Source organism: Boleophthalmus pectinirostris, unplaced genomic scaffold (assembly GCF_026225935.1).
Source record: "Boleophthalmus pectinirostris isolate CB_2022bp ecotype Guang Dong unplaced genomic scaffold, ASM2622593v1 HiC_scaffold_21, whole genome shotgun sequence".
Taxonomy (NCBI): domain Eukaryota; kingdom Metazoa; phylum Chordata; class Actinopteri; order Gobiiformes; family Gobiidae; genus Boleophthalmus; species Boleophthalmus pectinirostris.
In genome coordinates this window covers 16,571,314-16,596,933 of record NW_026571175.1, presented here as the reverse complement: position 1 = coordinate 16,596,933, position 25,620 = coordinate 16,571,314, and the positions used below count along the sequence as shown (strand labels likewise).

Genomic DNA, 25,620 nt, shown 5'->3' with positions numbered 1-25,620 from the left:
GACTGCCACAGCTTAAGGTCACGGGCTAAACCCTCCAAATCTCTACCAACCTCACATTCTGAGTCCCTTTAAAAGCTTGATACAATTGAGAATAAAAGTGGGTAGTCGATATCAGTCACTTTATTTTGTAGTGTTGTCAAAACGCACCTTGGTCTGGAGTTTATTCGGGGTTAGACATGACTCAGACAGATACCAGTGCCACACAGAGGGGCAGGTTGAGAAAACCGTGCGGAATATATGGTTCAGTGGGTGCATAGAAACTGTGGAAATGTCAGTGCTTCTTATCCACCATAAAATGAAAAAAGATATAAATTCAAGAGTCTATGAAGGTTAATCCAGGTGATAGTATGCTTGTTTCTTCTGTACCTACACTTACTTCTTTTATGAAGGGCCACATTCACTCGGTGTTCACTGTAGCCTAATTGCTGAAGCTGGTAATCAAGTCCATGTGTCTCCATCGAGCACTCTTACTGTGAGCAGGGTCCTCTCCACAGATCTGACCTGCAGCTTGGCCTTCACCTGCTCCCTGTTACTATGAAGATTATTTTAATGCCATACATTCCAGAGAGTAGCCTAGGTGCTGGGGTTACTCTTCCTTCTGTGAATACACCAATAAGTGTCCAAATATTTATGTTGTCATTACATTTGAACATAGATCTACATGTCTTGAACCATAGATGTTGAATTGTTGTTTTTAATAGATCATATTTATCTTGTACGTGAATCTCATTACTCCCTGCCCTACAATACAAAGAACATAACAAAACATATTGGTCGGTCAATCTTTTCATCTTTAGAAATATCGTTTTTTTTTTGTAGGAGTTAATTTGTGGACCATTCAAGAAAATCCAAGTGCATGTTTTGAAAAGAATATAATTTCTCCCAACTGAACATCACTTTAAAATAACAGTTTTATATCTGCAGAATTTGAACTTGGTTTGAAGTGTAATCGTTAGACAAAATAAAATTATTACTCATTTCTAAAGTTTGAATCGGTGCTGCCAAGGCTTTTTGAAGTTAGTCCTGAATACACCATTGTTTTGCTTTTTCATATTTTCTTAAATGCAGTTTGTCCTTGTTTTAGAGAACGAGAGATGAGATCCTTTTTTTCACTCTGCTTAACATCCTCTCTCTACTTCCACCTCTGCCTGGCAGCGTCAGACACCTCAGCTATGCGATGGAGCATTAGCACCCCCTAGAGGCGTCAGAAGGTCGCATCGCCCTCTCTGTTCAAGTGTTCTTTTATGTCTTCCTCCCTTTGATTGTCGGCCATTGAATATTACTGTGGGTTGTACGTCTATATGGAAAAGAGCCAACGGGCAAACCTGTCTTTCTTTCTTCTATGACACACCCTAACTGAAATGTACTCCCAAAATGTACATATGACAGGTTAGAAGAAAAATGTGTTCTGTGAGTATAAATTGTGCCTTTTTTTTTTTCATCTTTAAACTAGAACTCTCCACTTACTGTAATTTTCAACATATTTTTCAGCTTTTCTTCACAAACTGCTTCTCAGTTGGTATAAAACTACAATTTATATTTACAACAGGTATTATAGTAACAAACTAAACAGAGCTTAGAGAATCATCAAAACCTGTCATACGCACTTTAACTCCCAAATATTAATGATATGTTGTGCATATTAAAGGCACAGTGGCCATGTTGAAACAGGTTTTCCAGTTATGACACTAAGAGGACTAGGTGTTGTGACAAGTGACTGTGGTATTTCTGACATGTACTGTAGTGAGTCCTATACAGCTACTTGGGAACAACCCTCAAGAAAACACTGAACTGTCTGTTTGTGACATATTATCTCACATAATGACATAACTAGTTTCATGTGAGGACAAATCCTGCGTCAATGTCACTATCACGGAAACAGATGCACCTTCTTGTCACTCTCTGCAACATAAAATGAGTGAAGAGAAGTGTCTTGCCCAGAGACACAACAGCAGACTGTATCTAAGTGGTACAAATGCTAACCTTTGATGACCAAACACAACACTGCACCATCACTGCAATATTGTAAAAAAAAGACTAGCGCTACTTCCATTTACTACTATAACCACAGTTACAGCAATAAATAAAAACACCAATGAACACGTTAAGCGATTCATTATATGACAGGCATTTGTGCCACTTTATAATAATTATGCTTCCGTTAATGCCACAGGCGCGCTAACCACATCTACATTCCATCTACATTCTGTTTCTTAACATCATACTGGCTTCTTGTAAATAGGTTTGACACAGATGAACAACAACATGCATCACAAATCTAAATCTAAATCACAAAAACTACTGCATAATTAGACCTGTAGGCCTTTATAAACTTGTTCAGAAATGCATGGGAGTCTATTAGCTTAGTAGTTAATATTTTAGACTATGCTGAAATTGTGATGCCCCTGAATATGTTTAAAATTATTACTTTCAATTGTAACAAATCCAATTCTATTGCAATTGCTGTGTTTGTCAGAAAAATCTGAGATTTTGACATTTGCTATTTGCAACAAAGGCACTACCATGGAGGAGTGTGACACTACAAAAAACAGTTTGTGTTTGGTATGAGGTTTTGATTTCCACATTGCTGTGTTATATAATACATTTTACCATTAATAGTAGTTAGTTAGTGGTAGTTATAGTAAGCATAATCTAGTATAGTGCCAACCTATCAATATTTGCATGACTTGTGCTATTTTGCATTTGGGTTGGTCCCGTCTCCTACATCTTCATTTTACCAATCTATTATTACAAACTATTTTACCCCACATAATAATGAAACCTATCATAGTTTCTCTTTTCTTTCCATTCACAGGTTAACATGTTGGAAATACCAGTAGCCCCACCCTTTTCACATCTCTAATGTTTAAGCAGCTCCACACCTCAAAGACAGCGGGCTAAGAGCAGACAGGTGACACGAACTGGCTCAGTTTTCCATACAATGCCGACCAGGACAACCCCATCCACACTGCTCTGAGGTAAGATCATTTAGCACTATTCTTTCAAGTAACTATAAACAACCTAAAAATGTTACAGGGCAAAAATGCCAACTTTTTACTCTCTGTCTTCATTATTGTTTGTGAAAGTTGCAATGCACAGAGTAACAGTAGAAGTCATAGAAATAGAACTTAACTGAGTAATAAGTATTGATTAAATAAATAAATAAATCAATATTAATTGTTATTAAATTGATTATAGATTGCGTGACCAAACAAGCTCGTCATAGAATTTTCAGGTAGCCTAACGTTAAACCAATGCTAAATAATACTACACATAGTGTTTACTCAAAAGTATTCTGACACTATAATGATAAATGTATTTACAGGTTACAGGTACAGGTTATGTTTACTTTTTTTACACAATTTTGGCTAATGCATCTCTATTGGTGTTTTGCATTGTTGCTTCAAACATGGCGGATTACCATGGTAACAGGTTCTGAAATTAGATCCCATGCTCTATTTGCTAAAAGATATGAGAATAGATCAAAGTCTACACTTATGTGAAGCACAACCGCACCTTCATTGCCAAGCAAAACCTGTTGAGCATGTTGTGGTGGGATGGTTACACACATGTCAACAAGAACAGCTGAGTACATAGTCACATAATGGAAGACAGGACGGGAATCAGATTATGGGATTTGAAAAAATATGTGAAAATTAGAGTTCTAGTTCATGAAATGGTAGCATGGTATGCCTTCCCATCCCATGCCATCATGAAATGTTCATGAAATGATAGCATGGGATGGGCAGGCATACTTTTTTCCACTATACTCAATCCATTCTTTATTTCCACTGTGGCAGCCTTTCAGAAGAAAGCCACTAGTAGTTTCAGAAGTTTTGGTCGCTACAGTACTGTTAAAGTAAAACAAAAAATATCCCTTACAATTACAATACGCTAACACAATCACAATGATCTAATAATGATCATATAAATGTGCATTTTTTATCAATGATCAATTAGATATTAGTATTTCTTGGTAACTGTATTGTGCATGGGAAAAACATAAGGTTTTCTTCCCTATTTATGTGCTTATATTTGATTATGGCAACAGTCAAACACACAGGGCATTCTGGAAGTATTACGCAGTGAGGTTGGGAAAACCTGATATGCCTCGTCTCTTGTTACAATCCACAGACTGAGGTGATAAAGGTTTCGCTTACACATTCTTGTAGTAGTGTTTGTCTTTAGCTTGTCACTTAAATGTCTGTATTTGCACTGACTTGGTTCATGTGTGAGAATATGTGTAAAGTACCCACAATACATAGCAAAAAGCATCTCAACTTCAAGTGCTACTGGTAATGCTGCTTTTGTCACTGCTGCTACCACTACTACTACTGTTACTGCTACTACTACTACTCCCACTGCTGTCAGCATTGTACTTTTATCACTGCCATAAACGGAATAAGAAATCATGTCAATTCCAAAGCTTGCTAGTCTTACAAAAATAAAAATATTGATTTGAAAAATGTTATATCAATAAACGTCTGGTTCAGTGATACAAAGAGCATTAAAAAAATCTTTTACTCTGAGGTAGGTAGAAAGTAAAAAAATAAAAATAAAAATCAAACAATATATGTGACAGCTCAATATGTTGGGACTCAAGCTGAAATGTTGAAGGAAATGTAAATACGGGGATTAGACAAGACAAGAGCGAAATGGAACAGTGGGCATGTGGCTGTTATATTCTCCTGACAGGCTGAGCGCATTTCAGAATATGTTTAATACTGTGTAGTTGTGGGGACTGGGGAAATATTAACCCACACAATGGAGGACCCTCCCTATGCCTATATTACATCTGTCATTTGTCAGAGATGCCAAAGACCCTTATTGTAGCACTGACAATCAATGTCTCTCCAGATCCTGAGCACATGGGGTAGAAGCTTGAAATCAAGTCAGATTTAAATGTAAAAAAATATAGAGAAAAGCACGCTGGCAACCCAAGAACTCACTTTATTACAACAAAATTCAGCACTTCAAAAGTATTAATTTTAGCTGTGCCCCATCTGTATTTAATCATATTAGTCTACAGAATGTTCCGTTGTCATCTGAAACCCAGCAATAATTATACCATATCATTTTAATTGTACATATTATGAACAAATCTGAAAGCATGAAGTAGCCCTGTAGGGGTGTAGTCAACTAAAGAGATTCCAGCTAAATACATCTCCTGCCGATTGATTCATCGACTAAAAAGAGAGCGTGGCAAAAGCTCTCAAAATTACTATGTATCTCTATGTATTTGACCCAAACTGCACTCACAAGGACTACACCTGCATCATAAACGCTTTTAAACATACTAGGAAACAATATATTTATATGAAGATTAAACTTCTGAGTAATTATTTTTACGTATAAATGCTCAAAAATACAAAATCTTTAGCTCATTTACTCATCAATCTCATGGCCCTCTCTTTTCTGCTTTTGTCAAACATCCTTATACTCTAAATAAAATAAAAAAAAAAGTCAACTAACATAAATTTAGGTTGACTAACAGATTCAACAGATTCATCGACTAAACAATTAAAGACCTACAGTCCTATAGCCTAGTGATAATGATAGGACAGTTAGATGTTACAGTAAATAAAAATATATACAATACCGTCTTAAGGATGCAAATTTGTATGTACTACTTAGACTTTATTTCAGAACATCACTGTAAAGTCCCTGCACATATGTATTTTTTTCTTCCACCTTGGCTTAAAAGTAAAACTGAGATGACAACCCAGTAATAAACAAGATAACATTTGAAGTACTTAATCATGATGGGCACATTATATAATTATGTATTTCAGATCACCATGGAGATCCTGATGCACCTCTATAGATTCTTTATGCTAATGGAACTTGTGTCTGTGTGTAGTACATGTCTCTAATAACACAGAGAGTTTGAAAAGGAGGGTCAAGTAATGAGTCACTCGGATGAATCACTCTTCCAAAGGATATGGAAATGGGTTGAACCGGTGGCAAATACAAAAGAAGAAATATTATGGAGATTAAAATATGCTCAAAATGCATTTAAAATCTGCAGATGGTTAGTGATAGAGGAGTTTCAGACTCTGGGGTGTGGAAAAACAGGTTGCTGTAGCCTCAAAGTAAAAGGTTCCCTTACTAAGAATGTGCTAAAATAAGCATATTGCATATAGAGGGACCTGAATGTATAAGCAGCAGTTGCAGTAATGTAGTACTTGCCAACAGTACTGCAGAGAGGGTACTGTAGCTGTCCTTAGTAATAATAAGAAAAGTAGAATTAGCTCTAAATGTAACTGGAGACAAATGTTATCTGTATTGAAGGCAACTTTTATATAATAAAAACTACACAAATTAATCCTCTTCTGCATCCTTCAAAGTGTGGGTCAATGATATGCTGTCATGGAAAAACTACAGACCCGCTCAATGAACACTATTTTCAAACATTTGGAATCCATTTCTTTCTCACCTTGAAGAAACAAAATTTGAATAGAAGTGTACCCATGCCACAGTCACTTTTCTACCTCTCTGTATTTTTCTTTTCTTTTTGCTTCTGAAGCACTTGAGCCCTGTTTTTTGTGATATTGAAAAAAAATATATTGAAAAAAAAAATATTTCCAAATGGTATGATTTTTCTCAAATAATACAAGTTTTAAATCTCTGCTAACCTTTTTTTTTTTTCCCTACTCTTACGTGGACATCATCAGTCTACTCACACTTGGCCATTCTCTCTCCCCTCGTCTGCTTCTATAAAATTCTACAGTTATATTATTAGATTACGATTTTATGATATTATGATTATGATATTGAAAAACAACACTGAAAAAAATAAATATCAAAAACTATAACATGGTATGATTTTTCTCAAATAATACAAGTTTTAAATCTGTACTAAACTTTTTTTCTGCTCCTATAGAGACACCGTCACTCCACTGGCACGTGGCCTCCTCCTGTCCCTTCTCTGGCTCTATAAACCTCTACAGTAATGAACTGGTCTGCATTGGAGGCCCTCATCAGTGGGGTCAACAAGTACTCCACAGTCTTTGGGCGAGTGTGGCTGTCTATGGTTTTCGTCTTCAGAGTGATGGTGTTTGTGGTAGCGGCTCAGAGGGTATGGGGGGATGAGAGCAAAGACTTTGTGTGTAATACTGCACAGCCTGGGTGTAACAACGTGTGCTATGACCACATCTTCCCCATCTCCCACATCCGCCTGTGGGCTCTGCAGCTCATCTTCGTCACCTGCCCGTCCCTACTGGTGGTGGGACATGTGAAATACAGGGAGAAGAAGGACATGCAGTATACACAGTCACACAAAGGAGGACATCTGTATGCAAACCCTGGGAAGAAACGAGGAGGGCTGTGGTGGACCTATCTGGTTAGGAGTAAATACTACTGTTCCTAGAGTAGTGATTGATATATTGGTACATTGAACTGACATTGCATTCCTCGTGGTGAGACATGAAACATAACTCAGTTAAAAAGTATATAATTTTCCCAAGTACTTTCATAGGTTATGATAACAAACTATGGGTATACTTACAGATTCATTTGCGTAGGGTTTCATGTTAGATACACTTCTTCTGCAACCCTATTCATGCATCCAATTTTGTGACCAGCACCAAATGACACTGTCCACCAGGTTTGTGACCCCCAAGGTCATTAACACCAAGATAAAACAGATAAAACACACTTAACATCACAAACTACTTTGTTGAAGAAAACAATTTACTTTTCTGACTATTCCAGTTGGTAAGAGTGAATGCATGGATAAAATAGCTGAACTATACTCTTTCTTCTCTCTTTCTGTTACCACAGGTAAGCCTGGTGTTCAAAGCGGGCTTTGACGCTGGCTTCCTCTACATACTCTACCACATTTATGAGGGCTACGACATGCCACGCCTGTCTAAGTGCTCGCTGGATCCGTGTCCCAACACTGTGGACTGCTTCATCTCCCGGCCCACTGAAAAGAAGATCTTCACTCTATTTATGGTGGTGTCCTCTGCTATCTGTATCTTTATGTGCATTTGTGAGATGGTTTACCTGATCTTCAAACGTATTGTGAAGTTAATTAAGAGGAAGCAAGAGGCAGAGGCAAAGCTGTTTGCTGAAAACCACGAGTTGAAACCACTGGCACCTCCCAAGTCTGAGTTTATGTCCAAAACTTCAATCCAACGAGTGGATCCAACTGTGTCCATTCACACCCTTAATAATATCGAGGAACAGACTGCAAATCTGAAAAATACACAGAAAGACTAATGCACATGACTTATGCTGCACTTATACAAGCAAATGCTCAGTGTTCCTGTCTGTGGCAGGAATTGATGTTTCAGGTACTTTTGAAATAAATGTTGTATTTAATATGTAATTTTATATTTATATTCATGTATGGGAAGGTTTCCTTATGTGCACGAATTTGCTAGTGTAGCTTACAAAGAATTTTGTATTTAAATTTGTTTTTATTTTTTTTGTAAAACAAATGCACTTGTCGTAGATCCTTTACTTAGCACTTAGCATAGAGCAAGCCCTAGCAATTTTTATGCAAACTGTGTGTCTCTTCGTAGGCTGTCTGATGTCAATACAGGTGTGGAAAATGTATATGGTGCCAAATAAAACTGCTGCACAAGAGAATTGTGACAAACGAGTCTGTGCTCTACTGCTCTTTGTAGTCCTTTCAACCTGCATGAATGAAACGTAGGTAAGTTTTGTGTAGGAAATATTTACCTTTCCATCAGCTTGACATGAAACCTCTGCATTCATCGTCATGGCTTTTCAACTGTCCTGTCCAATCAGGAGCGAGCGCGGAGGGTGCGGCTTTTGACGGACCCGGAAATGCACCAATAACTTTTAGCGCAGTGGTACTGCGTTTTACGCATGGGTTTACACCTTCGTTTACAAAGTTTATATCGACTAATATGAGTTTTCATTACGGACAGGTATTGTACGTTTATCATTGTTTTCTCCCTGATTAAGAAGGGCGATCTTCTTACGGGTGTCAATTTTGTCAGAGTAAAGAGTCCGTGTGCTAATGATGCTAAATTGTGCGCAGTCATTTGTGGGTAGTCGCAGTAAAACATCGTTTTGAAAGAAAATTGTTTGTTTTCATTTCTGAACTGGTGGTATTGAATAGCTTTTAACAAAGATCCTGCAGTGAAACTTACTTAGTTGTTGACTTCAATTGATTACCCGGCTTTGGGTGTATTTCCTATTCATCCTTTTTTCCACGTTATCCAAGGGTTATCCCGGAGGCAATAACCCGCCTGGCGCTCCGTACGGCAGAGGCAGTGGTCCCTATGCGACCCCGCCGCCTCATGCCCCTTATGGAGGTGGTGCACAACCACCTGGGGCGCCCTACGGTGGAGGGTACGGTGTTCCGGGACAAGGAGCTGCTTACGGACAGGGACCTCACGCTGCCCCCGGTGGACCCTACAGTGGGTATGGAGGACAGCCTCACGGGGGACATTATGGGCACCATGCTCCACAAGGTAACTGCACAGACTAGGGGACACTGAACTTGATTGACACTTCTAATTTCATTTCTAATTATTAGTTAGGCTACTATTATAATTTGATTTGTTTCATATATAATCTCTGTTAAAATTAAGATCCCTGCTGCCTATTAAATAATAAATGGGCTATGAAAGAAAACTATATATTTACCCATAAATATTATGCACAATTAATAAATAGGCCTGTGTTTTGTATATTTGGAATCATAATGTGAGTCATCTGTCAGGAACTGCAAGTCACAAGTCGTAGTATTCCTCCATCACTCACTCTCACTCCATTTGCTAGCTACATTTCTTAGCTGTGAAAAGTCCAATAGTTGCTTTCATTTTCTTGTTGATGTATTCACTGGTGACATACTTCAGGCCTCTGTCCATGAGGTCAAAGGTACTGGACATGTTATTTTTACAGTGTTGTGGGATTGATTTGTCTCAGCACTTTCTAAGCTCTAAAGGCAAAATACTAACTCAAAGAAATATGTATTACTTTGTGGATTTTCTGGCTGACCGTGTTTAAACTCCTTCAGCCGTCAGACCTTCTCGTAATTAGTCCTCACTGTCATTTTATTATTTATTGTATTGTAGTATTATTGTTATTTTTTACATTCCAAACATTTTACTCTTGACATTTTTATATATTCTGTTCTTCTAAGATATTTCAAAACCTCCTTGGAGGAGCTCAATTTCATTAAATTTAGTTTTCTAATGCTATGCTTGAAATTACTTGGGATATTAAATGAAATATGTGTCATGTCTTTCTACTAATATATTCCTTCTCACAGGTAATGTGCCCCCTGGCGTAAACCATGAGGCATACCAATGGTTTCTGAGCGTCGACTCAGACCGCAGTGGCTACATCAACATGAAGGAACTGAAGCAGGCACTGGTCAACTCCAACTGGTCTGCCTTCAATGATGAAACCTGCCTAATGATGATCAGTAAGTTATAAGCTATTGTAGCATATTCTTCTTTTATTTATGTATAGATTACACACTTTGCACCAGAAACACGTAGTAATGAGCAAAAGTATGCTTATATTAAAAATGTAACATGTTGTTGCTTTGTTATAGAAAAAATACATGTATCCATTTCTTATAATAAAACTTTAGGATAGCTGCTGTTGTGAAAATTAGATTTCTGTCATGACTCTTGTGCAACCTTGTGGGTTTCCCCAGAAGAACTGATTTCCAAATTGCCGCAGATGAAGTGTTGGGTGATCAGGTGTTCTCCACTTCAAGTATTTTTTCTGCGACATAATAAAATATAAACACTATAATACAATTTTTTTCATAATATGTCTGTTGCTTCATATGGTACATTAGAATAACTAACATATAATCTACTTTTTGTTTGCCATTGAGAGGCAGTTATGTTAGTCTGACTTATGCATGTTGAGCTGTGGGTTAGTTGTGCAATTACCCTGCCATTCCAGTCCATCAGACAGTGACTAATGTTTCAGTAATGGCAACTCCAACTGACTTGGGCCATTAGATTAAACCAAAGATTTACATCACAGTACAAACAAGGCATGTTGTTATCAACAAGCATATGTCTATTAGGCTGGAGACTAAATACCAAAATGACAGACAGAAGACAGAAAGAAACATCCAAGGCCCTTGGATGACATGGACAGCACAAACACATGTATGTTTTAAATGGGAGCAGACGGGCTTTAACATTTGTTGAATATATTTTTATTCATTAATTTTTCAGACATGTTTGACAAGACAAAAACTGGACGCATCGACATGTTTGGCTTCTCTGCTCTGTGGGACTTCATGCAGCGATGGAGGGCGCTGTTTCAGCAGTATGACAGGGACCGGTCTGGGTGTATCAGTGGAACAGAGCTACATCAAGGTATTAGAGCCAAATTTAAAAAAAAACTTGTTATATGTCATATATAATATACCATATATAATATATAATATACAATATATAATATACAATATATAACATATAATATATTATATGTTATATATTATATATTATTATTAAGGTAACTTTTCTGGTGAAAGGTCCACCACTTGGCCACAGAGATGTTATTATTCTGCCTAGAATGGCAGTATGGCATAAAAAAATTTGTATTTTGCATTTATTCAATTATAGATGTTTTTATTCTCAAAAAAATGCTTGAAAAGCATGCATTCTTAGTGTAAAGAGGTTCGCCTCTCTACAAAACTGACCTGTAATGTGTTCTGGTGGGGCCACCTGGTTGTCTCCTAGGCGAGGGATAAGTTTAATGCCATACTAAAACAATCTAGGCAAAGCAATGACATTTACATGGATATGAGCATGTGGCAGAACCTCTAAGTGACATAGTGCATCTTTTTAAGAAGCACTGTCCCAATCATCTCACTTTTAGGCAACTGGAGTACAGACAAAACACAATATAGTGACAAGATAATTAACAAAATGTGTACAGCTTCACTGATATTTGTATTTTTCTAATGTTACAGTATTTCTCGGATTACAGTATGACTAATGAATTGAAATTTAGCAAACTAACCATATTGCTTCCAAATATGTGTTGTTTTTTTTAAATATTATTTTTAATGTATTTTTTTTCCCCAGCTCTTGCACAGATGGGCTACAACCTGAGTGCACAATTTGCAGAGACGCTGGTGCGGCGGTTCAGTGTTCGTGGTATGCGGCCCGGGATTCAGCTGGACCGTTTCATTCAGGTGTGCACCCAGCTCCAGAGCATGACCGATGTCTTCAGGGAGAGAGACACAAACCGCTCTGGCAACATCCGCATGAACTATGAGGACTTCTTAAGTAGTGCCATTATCAGGCTCATGTGATCATTCCTGAAGCTCAAAGTTTACAGTCACAGCGATATTTGCTGTGAGTGACATTACTTGATGCTCTAGGTAAAATACATGATTGCCATTACATTTTAGAATTTGCACATTTCTTATTCCAGGATGCCAAATGAGGTCACAAGACCATTCTGTTTTACATTCACTAGTTCAGTGGTTTTTGTTTTAAGTACTTTTTTAGCAGTGCCTCTCACACCCCTAGTACCCCTCAACTTATGCACTAGGGCAAGTGATTAATTCATTATTTAATACTGTTTGTTTGTTTGTTTTAAATAGAAATATGGATGTCCACAATCCTTCAAAACATTCTTAAGAATGTAAAAATGGCTTTAATGTAGAATGTTACATTCAAATAATATTCATTTTCTTTTAAATTCTGAAATCATTCCAAGTACCCCCGGTAAGTTCTCTCTTACCCTTGGTTGGGGAACAAAGCTCTAGTTGACATTCCTTTGTATGATTATGCTTTGTCATTATAATTTCTTTAATTACCTGTATGATTTCTAATGTAATACTAGTTTACCCACATCTCTAGTGAATTGTGGGAATAGTTTGGCTCTTAAGGTTCTACGCAATATGCCTTACCTTTGAAATATTTGCATTCGGTTCTTCTCTTTCATACTTGAATTTTCTATATTTGTTTTGTTACATGTTCATAAAACAAAGCTACGCATATGGACAATATCTTAATCAGTTCAAGCAGCAGCCAGCCTCATTTACATATATGACTATATATAAACAATATATTATATTATTAACAAATGGATAGCTCATATGCCGAATACAAATTAAAAGGCCATGCTTTTCTAACATTTATCTGTTGCCAACATTAAACTAATGCTTTTTGTAATCATGTAGCTACATTATTTTTGTAATATGGACAATAAATCATATATATCTATGTTTCGAGTACTGTCAAAGTGTGTTTTACTCCTGAAGGTTTAGCCACCAGATGGTAGTATAAACAAAGAGGAGAATGTCCTGACAGCAGAAGGACTTGCTTAAACCAATCACCGAAAAGATTAACCGGAAGTCACGTCGTGCCGCAAGCTGCTGTCAACGTGCTAGCGGTAAAGGTGAGGAGAATTATGAATAATACTGGAATTAAAAGTCAGATAATAATAATGATTGTCAGTGTGTTTATTGTAACGTCGATAGGGCTAGTGTATTGCATGATACTGCGTTGAGAAATGCCTTTGCCCTCATATTGACTTCTATCTCAAGGACTGGAAATGACTTTGAAATGCTTTGGACATAAAGATTGTAACTTGCATAGTTAATATCGAATGCTTAGATGCTGTGGTAAATTGATAATATCTGCTAGTACTGCTTTTGGCACCAGCTGCTGTATAACTTGGAATATGTTGGATTTAACGTTAATCATTAGTACCATGTTACAACACCCACACTAATTAAGTTACACAACTAAGCTAGTAAATCTCTGTTAGTGTTCACTGATCTTAATTGGAAGCCTCTAAACACCAGTTTTTAAGAGTCAACTAATATTGTAATACAATAGTATAATATAATAGTGTTGATGTGTACCATAATAATCTATGATCCCGTATTTCTCCAGGTGTCAAATCTTTCTTCAAAGCAGCATTGGCCAGGCAGGATCTGAGTGCACAGACATGTGGCCAGTGTTGTGGACAGCGATGCGGACTTATGCCCCATATGTCACTTTCCCAGTAGCTTTTGTTGTTGGAGCAGTGGGCTACCATCTAGAGTGGTTTCTCACGGGACCACCTAAACCTCGAGAGGAGAGGGGCATTCTAGAGCTGAGAGAAGAGAGGAAGCTGCAAGAGCAACTCGGTAAAGACAGCACCCAAGTACTGAGCCTAAAGGAGAAACTAGAGTTTACACCAAAAGCGGCTTTAAACAGAAACCGATCAGAGGAGAGCTAACCCCCCGAACTTGGATTCTGGTACAGGCTACTGGACGCTGAGGTGTTACACTGATGATGGACAAAGACTGAATGGACCACGTTTCCATCTTGACTTTATGAGCTATAGGACAGTGAATTAGCAGTCAGAACTTGTGCTCCTGAATTAGGTGTTCACTGTGGTTTGTGGCTTTCGTACTGTTTTAATATAATTTTGTCAATATGCTTCAAATCGATAGTTAAACTTCATATTTACAGATTGTTGAACACATTCAAATTTAGTTTTCAGGATCATCTTAAAACCTGGACCTTGAGAAACTGTTATTGTTCTAGGAGAGTGTCGCCCAGCTTTATATATGCCAAAGATTCAAATATTGCATTGAAAGTTTGTATATATAGTGTCCTGCAGTACAACGCAACAAATTTATGTATTGCAGAACTTTAAATTTTGATTATAAATGGCCATGCAGACCTTATTTAATGGCCTTTTCATTTTTCACTCTGTGCTTTGACTCCTAAAATATGAACATGTTGTGTCTTTTACATGACTATGGCATGTGAGGATTTCCATGTTTCATACCAGTCATATGTTTCCTTTCATTTCAGTGTACTTGGTATTGTTCGCACATGATCGTGGACATGAAAGTAAAGCCTGTTTGACAGGGCTTTGTTCTTGTTCTTTTATCTCAATGTTAACTCCTGCTCCTGGAATGTGAACTAATACGGCCTCAGTGTGGGAGGTCTCAGGAAGTTTAATCTCCTTAATGCCATTGTCTTAGATTGACAGGCTACTTTTATTGTACAAAGCATGGTATTGCACATTATAGTATTTAAGAATTGTGACAACCATAAAACACCATTTGCTGAAACACTACTTAATTTCTCTGTTTGATTTGGTGCCAAGCTGGGCTGGAATTTTAGGAAGGAAGAAGTGTCTTTTCAGGAAGCCTTTAATAATGAAACATACAGTACAGTTATTAATGAGTCAGTCATTACACTTGAACTCTTTGACCACAGAGACTTGTTTTGGCAATGAGAGATGCGCTTTTGTTTAAAGGTTATCATGCTTCCCTGAAAAGGTGGGATAAATTAACTTTGATTGATCATTGACATGTGTAAAGATATTTCCCAGGCATATATTCATGGTTTTTCAAAATGTAATTTATTTTCAATGGGAAAATATTCTAATATAGGAATAATTTGCCTGAAACCTATGAATACTCTCTGATGTCAAAAATGCAATGTAGGTACTTTTTAGAAGAGTTTACCTTGAGGGATGATAATGCTTATTCTTGTATACCACTACCAATTAAAGCTGCTGAAAAATCATTCTTTGGGTTTCAGGTAGTAATAATAACTACATACAAATAATGGTAGAGAATAGTACTGCCATTTTAACAATATACATTATGGGCAATTATAAAATTATAACTACAATTTAACTAATTGCAATGAACTCCTTACACCAACACCATTCAACATAGACTTGAGAATGTAACAGGTTTATGTGTGTGTCCCTCCTGAGAGCTCAAACAGGACAGGCCATCCTTTGAACAATGGCCCAGGTCTGACTGGTCAGATCTGGATAGCAGTGTGGGAACCAGGCAGAGAGGCTCCTGGGAAAGGAACAGGGATGTTGTGAGGTGAGCCATTGTTTTTGTAGATGATGTTCAAATGTCGGGCGTGGCTGATGCTCAGACTTTTAAAGGGTCCACATCAACATCCTGAGTCGTCTGAGTGGCGTCAGACTCAGTCAGATTGGTGGCAAAAGATTAGGCAAAAATTAAAAGGCCAGTATATTTTAGATATGCTATCCCATAATAAAATGTAATAATTATAGTTTCAACTACCTTTACACAGCTTTGATAAAGCTTGCCTTATTATACAAATAGCTTAACTAGAAATACTGAATAAAGGCTTTAGATTTTTAACTGAGTGACATCTAATGAAGTAAATTCTAGACATGCCTTCACATAAAAAGAATTTATTATGCCACATTCCCTAAGTTTTAACATGGCATAGCACTAATAAATCAATTTCCCTTACAATATGACTTAAAATGGCTTAATTAGAAATAGTTCAAGTAGCTACTACTGTACTTGCTGTACATTTTACTTTATATTTACTCAAGTAAAAGTCATTTATGACTGATAATTCATCCAAAAAGTACTTGATCTCTAATTTCTTAGTAAATGTTTGGAACTAACTAAGCTATGTTGATGGAGTGAGTGAGATTTAAAAAAAAAAAATAAAAATGCTGCTACAGCTTCAACAAAATATTTTATCATTTTGAGAAATATATATTTGTGTTCAAACCCTAATATTGGTTCTCATAATATTTGGTGTGTTAGACAAATTTGGGAAGAAATACAAACAGATATATGTTAATTTAGTTTCACACAATGGGGCTCAGTTCAGACAATTCAGAATGTATCTTTCTATAAATGTAAGGCTTTAATGCTGAGTTCAGGGCAAGTTTTGTTGACACAACCTTTCTTTATGTTCTTTTCCTGCAATGGTCCTAATGCTTTCCTTTGTCCATTTGTTTTCTCAGATTGCCTCAAGTGATAGCATCCTCTTCCTTTACAAATCCCTGCGCTACAATTATTCCATATAGCACTTCCTGTACATCATATCACCAAGGATAGGTTTAAGTGAAACTTTTCTAGAAGAGGGTCTGCCACCTATTTATCTTTCCCCTGGGCAACAAGCAAATGCCATAGTTAACAGGTCAGATCTGTGGGAAAGTAACTCCGCTTGCACTTACAAAAAGTATGCTTGTTTTTTCAGATGTTTTTGAGTAATACACACACTCATAATTGTATGAATGCAAGATAGTTTAGTTTAAAATCTGTGAAACATTCAAGGCAAAGGCAATGACATCTCCTTGGAGACGAGGAGGTTGTGTACCACCAGAAAAGTTACATAGTAAATGAATCCTTTTTGAGGAATGTTCTGTTGTTTAAAATGTATATGTAGTATACATGATTACTGTTTCTCTCTTGGCACAAACTCAAATTAAAAAACAATCAGTCAATTACTAAATTTTAAAGCTTATGGACTCCACCATCTTGGATTTATGTATTCTTTTGTTTTCAGTTAAAAATGGTGCCTTGGTAGTACTTGTGATCCAGTGTTTATTTTCACCTATTTGTGTTTTTTATCTCAATGATTATGTTGTGTTCTAAGTGTATATTTATCCAATCAACCCTTGAACCATGGCTCTTAAGTTCTCTTCACTGGTCTATCTTTGTCTATTCCCTCATCTGTCATTAATCTGATATCAGGCTCAGTGCCACGAGGGAGTAGGCACCAACAATGTAACAAAGCCCACCGCAGCCTCATTGTCAGTTAACAATCCCAAGTGACTATTCCCCAGAGAGCACAATACTGAAAGAGGAAGCAGATACAGACCCACTTCCTGTCCAATGATTATATTTAGAGGCTACTCGAAGCATTGTGTTATTCACCAGCACAAAGAAACCAAATCAAATACTGGGTGCCCATTATGACAGTGTTTTGGTTTCAGACTGAGTCGTGTGTCGGCATTGTGCAGATAATAATAATGATGATGGAAATAATGGCACTATAAGCTGGGAGAGACAGTTCCATTGTAAAAATGATGTAGGGTTTCCAACTATGTCCTAATTTAAAGTGCACAATCTTGTACATTGCTGTGTGCTTTGAAGTGATATCAGATCTGATAAATGACTTTCCCAGTGATGCTGTTTGCCTGGTTTTTGCTCTAAAGTGACAGAAAGGCATTCATTGCCATATCTGCTCAACACATGCTACATGTTTCAACAGCAGCAAATATAAGAATTAGTAGAATATGTGCTACTACAACTATGGGCCTGCTACATTTACCTTTACTACATGAAACATTAAAGTAAAAAAAATATGCCGACATCATTTTTCATGGTCGATTTGGATCTACAATGTACAGCAATCACATTATGTAGACATAATGTCAACAGTGAGATCTCTGACATATTCAGATGAGTGTATTTATAACACTAAGGCCTATTGCTGTGTGTAATCAGTACCATGCTGCTTTAGTATATACCACATCACCAACAGAATTAGGAAATGCATCAGCAGTGACCTCAACAATGCCAGGAAAATGGCTGTGATGTTGTTTGCAGTTGTATGCGTGTCTCCTCCATACATGGTATAGCCTACAAATTATATATAACTTATATAATTCTGTTTGCTGTATTGAGTTTTTATAAAGTGGTACAAGTAAAGTTGCCACCAAAGAAAATTCAACTTTGAATTATCAAATGTAGTATTAAAATTAAGCACAAAAAACTAACAAAAAAAAACTGCCAGGCAAAAACCTCACTGAAGCAACAACAGTACTGTCATCCTGTTCCAAAATTGTCAGAATGTTATAGCAAAGGGCACTGAGTTTGGTTAAGACTTGGTGTTCCATGACCTCCCTGCTTGAGAAAACACACACTTGCTATCACATGGGCACCAGAGGTCCAGTTTTGGGACCCCACCCACTCCGACTGTCAGCACACAATCTACAATACAAAACAGGCAAGTGTGTGCGCTTATAAAGTGCAGTTCCTGCCAAATTATTCTTTCATCACTGTTAGCCAATTTCTCCTTAACACTACAGGTGGCCCAGAACAAAACTAGGGTAAAATCTAACTAAAAAACATCTAATAGGGCATATTATACAAATATTTCATTGTTGCCATGCTTCTCATTAACCACCTTTTTAACATAGAACTATGTAACTAACTGGTAACTACAGAGCTTGTTTAGTAAACTTGCAACAATAGATTTACGTTTTTGTTTTGTTTTTTCACAAAGAGGACTTTGAAAATGTCTCAGTTGGTGGTATTATATTCTGGCTTCTATCACGGGCACTCCACAAACCAGATCAGATGATTTATGTAGTGCCAACTTGAAATGTTGGCCTAATTCACCTTGTTTGAACTTGTACAGACAAATACTAGATCACTCTAAACTTTACAATCAAAACACATGTGTAAACAGCTTTTAAATGGATCAGTTCCATTCCTTGATTTTTTCCGCTTACCAGGTTGTTAACATGAGGCTCACTGGTGCACCCCTCTGTATCCCTGCTGTTCCCAAACCCATTATACTCGTGAGTGATTCAGTGCCTCAGTAGAGTGACAGTATTAGAGAACAATGTAAAGTGGGATACAACTTGACAGCAAACCAAAAACCTTTTTTTTTACAAACTACTGCATGCAACAGACATGACTTTGTTTGAACCTTCGATAATACTACAGTTTACCATAGAGCTGATATTAAAAAATAAGAAGTTTTCCCTTTTCCACTACCTCATTTGTTTTGATTTCACTTAAAGGGTCCATATCACTATTTTCTGATCTGTTATAATGATTTTTCTTCATCAAAAACATACTTAGAGTTGTTTTTTGTTTCATTCACACATGTTTAACATCAATCCTGCATCCTGGAGGGTCTCCACTATGTTTTTAAACTTCAGTAGAATCATTTATATGGATTCGTTCATTTGGATTTCAGCCCTAGAATTGCCAGTCTCTGCTAGACAAAAGGTAAAAGGAACTGTTAAGTTGAAAACTACTGCTCCATGACATCACAAGATGGAACAGAGCATTTTGAGCTTTGGAGATGTAGATAGACTTAATTATTAAGGATTACTGTGTTAATGAAACAAATCACAACTCCAGGTATGTTTCTGATGCAATAACAACATTATAACATGGCTTAAAGAGTCAATTCTGTGTAATATAGGACCTTTAAATTTCACTGTGTGAAACGAGTGTGAGAAAGGCGTACAACTTTTATGCGATGAAAATCAGATATGGACACATGCTTACATAAAAATGAATCATTTATTCATTTTTTAAAGACAATAAATATAGATTATTTACAAAAATATTTCTTAAATACAGGCATAGTTTATAGCTGTTGTACCTTATCAAGCCCATCTAACACTGCATGGTTCATTTCCATTGTCTTTTGAAGAAAATTATGCAATGGCTTTTCTCACTTGGTTCCTAATTTCTCTGGGTGAAAGCAAACACGTGATTGTGAGTGAGCATGCATGCACGCACTCATTAAACAGTACGACAGGGTCCAGAGCCTACTGGGACATTCCTCTGTGGACACAAGAACCATGGGAAAGAGGGGGGTTCAAACTACAGTGCAAGTCTCACGGGGGCTGACTGTTCAGTGTGGAATAATAAAACAACAATATTGACCAAGCCATTTGATGTGGTCATTTGTCCACACGCAGTCACTAATAGGTCCGAGCTTATTTACTGCTGGTAACATGGAGATCAGATTAGAAGTCTGCACAAGGGTTGGCATAAATGTAATTCTATGACATTAAGTTGAATGTGTTCACAGGCTTTCTCTAGTAAATCAAGAAAAAGTGCAATCTATCCATTTTTAAGCAAGTTCAACATTTAATTGTATAAAAAACTGTATCCTTGGGTCTTTTTAATCAAGCTCTACAGCCAATCCTCTGTAGGTAAAAATCATGTTTTTGGAGCTAAGGCTAAATTGGACATTTGTTTTGTGATCTAATGTTTATTTTTTTGGAAATCGAAAGCCTTTTATTTGTGTTTAATTAAACCAAATAAAATCTGTAAATTATTGCCCAGCCATCTAATAGATAGTCCTCAATACATAGTTCATAGTTCATGTTGGGGCAAGTAAAATCAAAAAAAGTTATTCAGAACTTTGCGATTTTATCAACTGGAAAAAGCCTCATCAAGATTTGTATTGTTACCCATGGCGATTATAATTTAAGGTGAAATGCTGTCGCAAAGTAGCACAACAAAAAACTCACCACTATTTCATAATCCAATATCCTCTGCACCTTCAAAGGCCTTCCCCTCTACACATCTATCCGCTGTCACATTCAACTCTAAAAGCCATTAAATGTAACATGAAAACGTCTTAGGACTGCAATCTTCTCCCATTGAAGCTTATTCCATTCTTTGCCTTGGGGAGCCTTCTCAAAATGTTAGCTTTGAATAGGTCCATTTATCTACTAAAGGCATCGCTGAATGTCTGCCAGCCTGTGGGGCATCCAGCTTTTTCTTCATTTCTCCTTTCTCTGGAGCTCCAGGCCTGTGGTGATCCTCCAGTGTCATGTGCACCATTTATAAGTGAAGTGGAACGTTCCGAAGCAAAATCAAATATCCATGTGAGATTCAATTGGGCCAATGTGTAAAATGCACACTAAAACAGAATAGTGAAAGGCCAAGCTGTTTGAATGCATTTTTTTTTTTTTTTTTTTTTTTTCTTCAGTGAAATAAGTCAATTTAACTTATAAAAATACTGACAACAAAACATTTTTTCCCTCCCCATTAAAATAAAATTAACAATTAGACAAGTAATACATATGCATTATGTACTGTATGTATCTTGATTTTTTTTTTTCAATTACAGGGGTTCTGATTGTTTAAAAATACCTTGAAAAACCTTGTTACTGTGAGCAGGTTTGCCACTCCACCAGATCTGATCTGTAACTTTGCTTGTCACCATGGAGTCAAAAATAAGTATAATCCCATATTGTGGAACATTCCAAGTTCTCTAGACCCTCCAACAGAAAAGTTTCATAGTGCTGCTTCATTTGCATTTTACACATTGACCCAGCTTTCCAAATATTGGATATTGTACAACACAACTGTGTGCATCATACATAATGCTTGTGGGCACCCTTACTGTGCTTCCCAGAATGGTCTAAATTTTTCTTGTAGTTGACCCGTGGCGAACGGTTAGTCCTCATTGCTCCCATGCAATTGACATAACTAGGAAGCAAATCTCCAGGAGTTTCCTCAGGACTCCAGTTCACCTCAATACCAAAGTCTGTGTAGCTCTCACAAGAGTTCTGGTAAACAGTAGCGCCGCCTTGTGAAGACAGCATATCACTATGTGAGCGAGTAGGAGTAGTTTGAAGTTCTATCTCCTCTTGTGGAGCTGTAAGGTGCCTGGGTTGAGGACGGCACTCAGTTTGCTCAGCCTGGTATTGTTTTTCCAGATTGTGCATCAAAGCTATCTGGAGAAGATGAAAGAGTTCCACCAGATTGAGGATTAAAGAAATTACAGCGATTACCTGAGTATATACGGTGAAGATAGATTTCTCAGTAGGACGTGATACAAAGCAGTCCACTGTGTGAGGGCATGGTGCTCTTGTGCATTCAAATTTAGTTGCTATTAGAAAGCCATCATAGAGAAACCAAAGGCCAACAATGAATCCAGCTTCAAGGATGACTTTGAGTAGAATGCTAAATGTGTACGCACACAACAACTTTCCCTTGAGCTTTGGGGTCTCCAAAGGTCCCTTATCACATTTTTTTCCTCTTTTATCCTTTTCCTCATTGTCTTTTCTTTTGAGTTCAATGACACTCTCTCCACCATCTTGTCCATCGTCTTTGGACGTGTCAGTTCTGGCCCTTATAGCCACATAGCCAAAGTAGAAGATGGTGGGTGCAGAGACAAAGATCACCTGGAGAACGAAGTAGCGAAAGTGCGAAATGGGGAAGGCCTTATCGTAACAGACTGCCGTGCAGCCGGGTTGGCGGGTGTTGCAAACGAAGTCGGCTTGCTCGTCATCCCAGGCGGATTCTGCAGCAGTTCCCAGGACTAGCATACGGAAGAGGAACAGAACTGTTAACCACACACGCCCGATGCTTGTTGAGTACTCCTGACCCTCCTCCAGCAAGTGCTCCAGGAAGGACCAGTCAGCTCTGGACATCCTCTGCTCCTACGAGACACCAGAGTGAAAAGTGTCAAATTTGACAAATTTGACGTAAATCACACAAAGCATAATGCCACTTTAGTCCAACAGATTTGATCAAAAAGGTATCCAGCATAAATGCAAAAACAATTTAAACTTAATTAAAGTATTGGAATGTATCTAATCAGTCACATGGAAGGATTTTGTGTTTAGTTTTCTGATATAGTAAGATAGGGCCTCCAAAAAGGGGGAAATGTCTTATCTTTTGTCAGTTAGCTATGGTTTGCACTAAAGTTCCTGATCATGCCTACATGAATAAAAGCAGTGTTTGCATTACCTTTCATGCTAACACAGACAACATCACAAATCACAAATCTTAAGATTGTTCACTATACTACCATACCAGTCAATACTGTAATACGCATATTTTGAAAATCAATGATTGTTTTTCACCATACTTCTTGGTAAAGTATTGGGTGTACTGGCCTGTGAGATTACTGTAACTGTGTAGAATATATTTTTCATGTGTACACAAGAAGCATATCATTTACAATTTTACAAGTCCAGATTTTCAAATTATGCGCACAAAGGCTTTTTTTCTTCATATTTAGCCTAAGTGTGTTCTTTTCTCTGTTTTGGCCAACCCGTACAAAATATCTTATTAGTATTCTTGTATTACATATTCTGTCAGATTTCCAGCAGATCTCATAAAAAATACACAACTTACTCACCTTTCATTGTGTACTAGGGCACTTTATGTACTGGCTCGGCTACCACCTAAAATGTAATAACTTCATGTTATGGCCAATTCAGAATTTCATTACCAACTACAAGTGTTTAATAGGTTTCTATACCCCACTTTTGGTGTGCTTTCTGTGTCAGAGTGGGGCGGTCTCTGTTTTACTAGAGTGAATTACATGTGTAACTCCTTATTATTCTTCCATTAGCTCAAACAGTTCTCAGAGCAGCATCCAAGTTTTCATCAAAAGACAAAGACTCTACACAAACAGCTACCATAAAACATGTCAATTGGGTCCATGAATGTTTTATTTCCCTTGTTAAAGAGTTACCTGTAGAAGAAATAATCTGTAGTTGTACTAGATTTGTGTTGAAGTAGAAATAAAAAATACCACAACAGCTACTATAAAGTAGCACTATTCTTGCCAGTTCCATCTCCTCTGTTAGTACATATTACTGAGAAATTATACTGATGTTGTGTTTTTACTTTCTTCTCCTTATAATCAAATTCATTGTATTATTACTTCAACTGCTGCTAAACTGCTATATCTACTACTGCCATTACTACGGCTTCAAATAGCCTACTTCTACTGTGACTAATCTACTACAGCTATTACTATCTAGTACTACTACCAGTTAGGCCTATTACAAAACCACTTTGCCAGTGACATAGGATAGTATTTTAGTCATAAGAAACTCCAGTTGGAAGTTGTATCTTTTCTCTGAGTCAGTCACTACTGCATAAAACTGATACTGTAAAGTCAAAGGTTGTTGAGTTGGAGCACTTCATAAATGACAAAGTGGCCTGTTGGGAAGCTCTGACATCTGCATAAACATCCTGTGACACTCGCTGACGTGTTTAGCTTATTTCTGTTTTTCTGTGATTTTTTCCCCCCTCTAAGATAAGAAAACTGAGTCGGCAAATATAACCATCTGACAGGATGAGACAAGACAATGGACTAGTACTGACTGAGAGCAAATGCCAGTGATTTTGTATTATCTATAGCCTATTAAAACCTTACAGCCCTCTGTTTGTTGCGCTGAAGAGATGGCAATGTAGCAAATACTGTAGCTGTAGATGTAGTTACAGTAGTAATAGTTACAATAAAAATTATAATGATGTTAATACATTTTATTTTAATGATACATTTTGTTTCTTTGGGTAATGGAAAATAACTTTAACTTTTAATATAAGTCAGCCATAGATGTTCTTATATGTTATCGTATGTTACTGTAAAATTTGTAACATTTAGTGGACATTTCTTCAGTATTTATCCATTATCCACAATATTTAGCTAAGCTTTAAGGCATTAACTTTCCTTCTAAATTATTGCGGAGTAAAAGAAGACCCACAATTTAGTAACACCGTTTTCTAAAATAGGATTTAACAAATACTGACCTTTCTCTCTCTGAAGTTCTAGTTCTTCTCCTACTTGTTGGGCTATCGGTTTGAGCGCTCTCTGCTCGCACGTCCCCTCCTCCCCAGAAGCTGAGTCCTCTAGAGCTCCACTCACTTTGTGCTTTCTTTAAAAAGAATCGATGTAATCGGAAAAAGTGGGGAGAACTTTCCCATGGATGTTGGACTGGCCCTCCCTCAGGAGCGCGCGCGCGTCAGGAAATGGGATGGATCAGCACGGAGCGGCGCCGCTTTACATTGCGCACGGAGGTAAACGTCCCAAATCCCCTCGTTCAGGCCACTTCTCTGTCCTCATTAATTACGTACATCGGGATATTGCCTCTCTGCTTTTTCACCTTTAGCAGTGGTCTTTTTCGAGGGAATGTGTAAAGGGGAATCAATGCAGAGACGTTGTTGAAACCAGTTCGCTTACTGTTCAAGTAGAAAAGTAGGTTTAGTTTTTATTGTTTCATCATTAATATAAAGCATTAACATGCAAATATGACATAACAAAAGACAAATGAGTAGAACTGGACTATATACAATCACTTCAAATATCTGTACAGTTAATAAATGTTGTTAATACATTTTATGGACTG

At 37.2% G+C, this 25,620-nt stretch overlaps 4 protein-coding genes across 5 annotated transcripts; 3 read left to right on the top strand and 1 right to left on the bottom strand.

The window, feature by feature from the left end:
* Window positions 1-2,897: 2,897 nt before the first annotated feature.
* gjb9b (gap junction protein beta 9b) lies at window positions 2,898-8,595 on the top strand. The gene is made up of 3 exons (XM_020932521.2): window positions 2,898-2,978; window positions 6,884-7,342; window positions 7,783-8,595. Exons 2-3 carry the CDS (start codon window positions 6,953-6,955, stop codon window positions 8,221-8,223), a joined length of 831 nt encoding a protein of 276 aa, XP_020788180.1. The 5' UTR covers window positions 2,898-2,978; window positions 6,884-6,952; the 3' UTR covers window positions 8,224-8,595.
* Window positions 8,596-8,765: 170 nt separating this feature from the next.
* pef1 (penta-EF-hand domain containing 1) lies at window positions 8,766-13,190 on the top strand. Its single transcript, XM_020932690.2, has 5 exons — window positions 8,766-8,900; window positions 9,200-9,449; window positions 10,253-10,408; window positions 11,184-11,327; window positions 12,042-13,190. The coding sequence occupies exons 1-5, from the start codon at window positions 8,880-8,882 to the stop codon at window positions 12,269-12,271; spliced, it is 801 nt and encodes a 266-aa protein (XP_020788349.1). The 5' UTR covers window positions 8,766-8,879; the 3' UTR covers window positions 12,272-13,190.
* A 37-nt stretch (window positions 13,191-13,227) lies between these two features.
* smim12 (small integral membrane protein 12) lies at window positions 13,228-14,836 on the top strand. Its single transcript, XM_020932872.2, has 2 exons — window positions 13,228-13,365; window positions 13,866-14,836. Exon 2 carries the CDS (start codon window positions 13,921-13,923, stop codon window positions 14,191-14,193), a length of 273 nt encoding a protein of 90 aa, XP_020788531.1. The 5' UTR covers window positions 13,228-13,365; window positions 13,866-13,920; the 3' UTR covers window positions 14,194-14,836.
* Window positions 14,837-20,010: 5,174 nt separating this feature from the next.
* On the bottom strand, window positions 20,011-25,212 carry gja4 (gap junction protein alpha 4). 2 transcript variants are annotated; one of them, XM_055157666.1, is made up of 3 exons: window positions 25,025-25,212; window positions 23,619-23,664; window positions 20,011-22,914 (listed from the first exon to the last, which is right to left on the bottom strand). In XM_055157666.1, the coding sequence occupies exon 3, from the start codon at window positions 22,903-22,905 to the stop codon at window positions 21,844-21,846; it is 1,062 nt and encodes a 353-aa protein (XP_055013641.1). In that variant the 5' UTR covers window positions 22,906-22,914; window positions 23,619-23,664; window positions 25,025-25,212; the 3' UTR covers window positions 20,011-21,843. The 2 variants fall into 2 exon arrangements, with proteins under 2 accessions (XP_055013641.1, XP_020788317.2); XM_020932658.2 differs by lacking the exon at window positions 23,619-23,664.
* Between the last annotated feature and the right edge of the window lie 408 nt (window positions 25,213-25,620).

Bases quoted from the DNA above. Each gene is read 5' to 3' on its own strand.
- gjb9b (XM_020932521.2), top strand. From the start codon at position 6,953: ATGAACTGGTCTGCATTGGAGGCCCTCATCAGTGGGGTCAACAAGTAC. The intron at 7,343-7,782 runs GTTAGGAGTAAA...CTGTTACCACAG, and splicing joins GGCTGTGGTGGACCTATCTG to GTAAGCCTGGTGTTCAAAGC.
- pef1 (XM_020932690.2), top strand. From the start codon at position 8,880: ATGAGTTTTCATTACGGACAG. The intron at 8,901-9,199 runs GTATTGTACGTT...ACGTTATCCAAG, and splicing joins TGAGTTTTCATTACGGACAG to GGTTATCCCGGAGGCAATAA. The intron at 10,409-11,183 runs GTAAGTTATAAG...TTAATTTTTCAG, and splicing joins AACCTGCCTAATGATGATCA to ACATGTTTGACAAGACAAAA.
- smim12 (XM_020932872.2), top strand. From the start codon at position 13,921: ATGTGGCCAGTGTTGTGGACAGCGATGCGGACTTATGCCCCATATGTC.
- gja4 (XM_055157666.1), bottom strand. From the start codon at position 22,905: ATGTCCAGAGCTGACTGGTCCTTCCTGGAGCACTTGCTGGAGGAGGGT.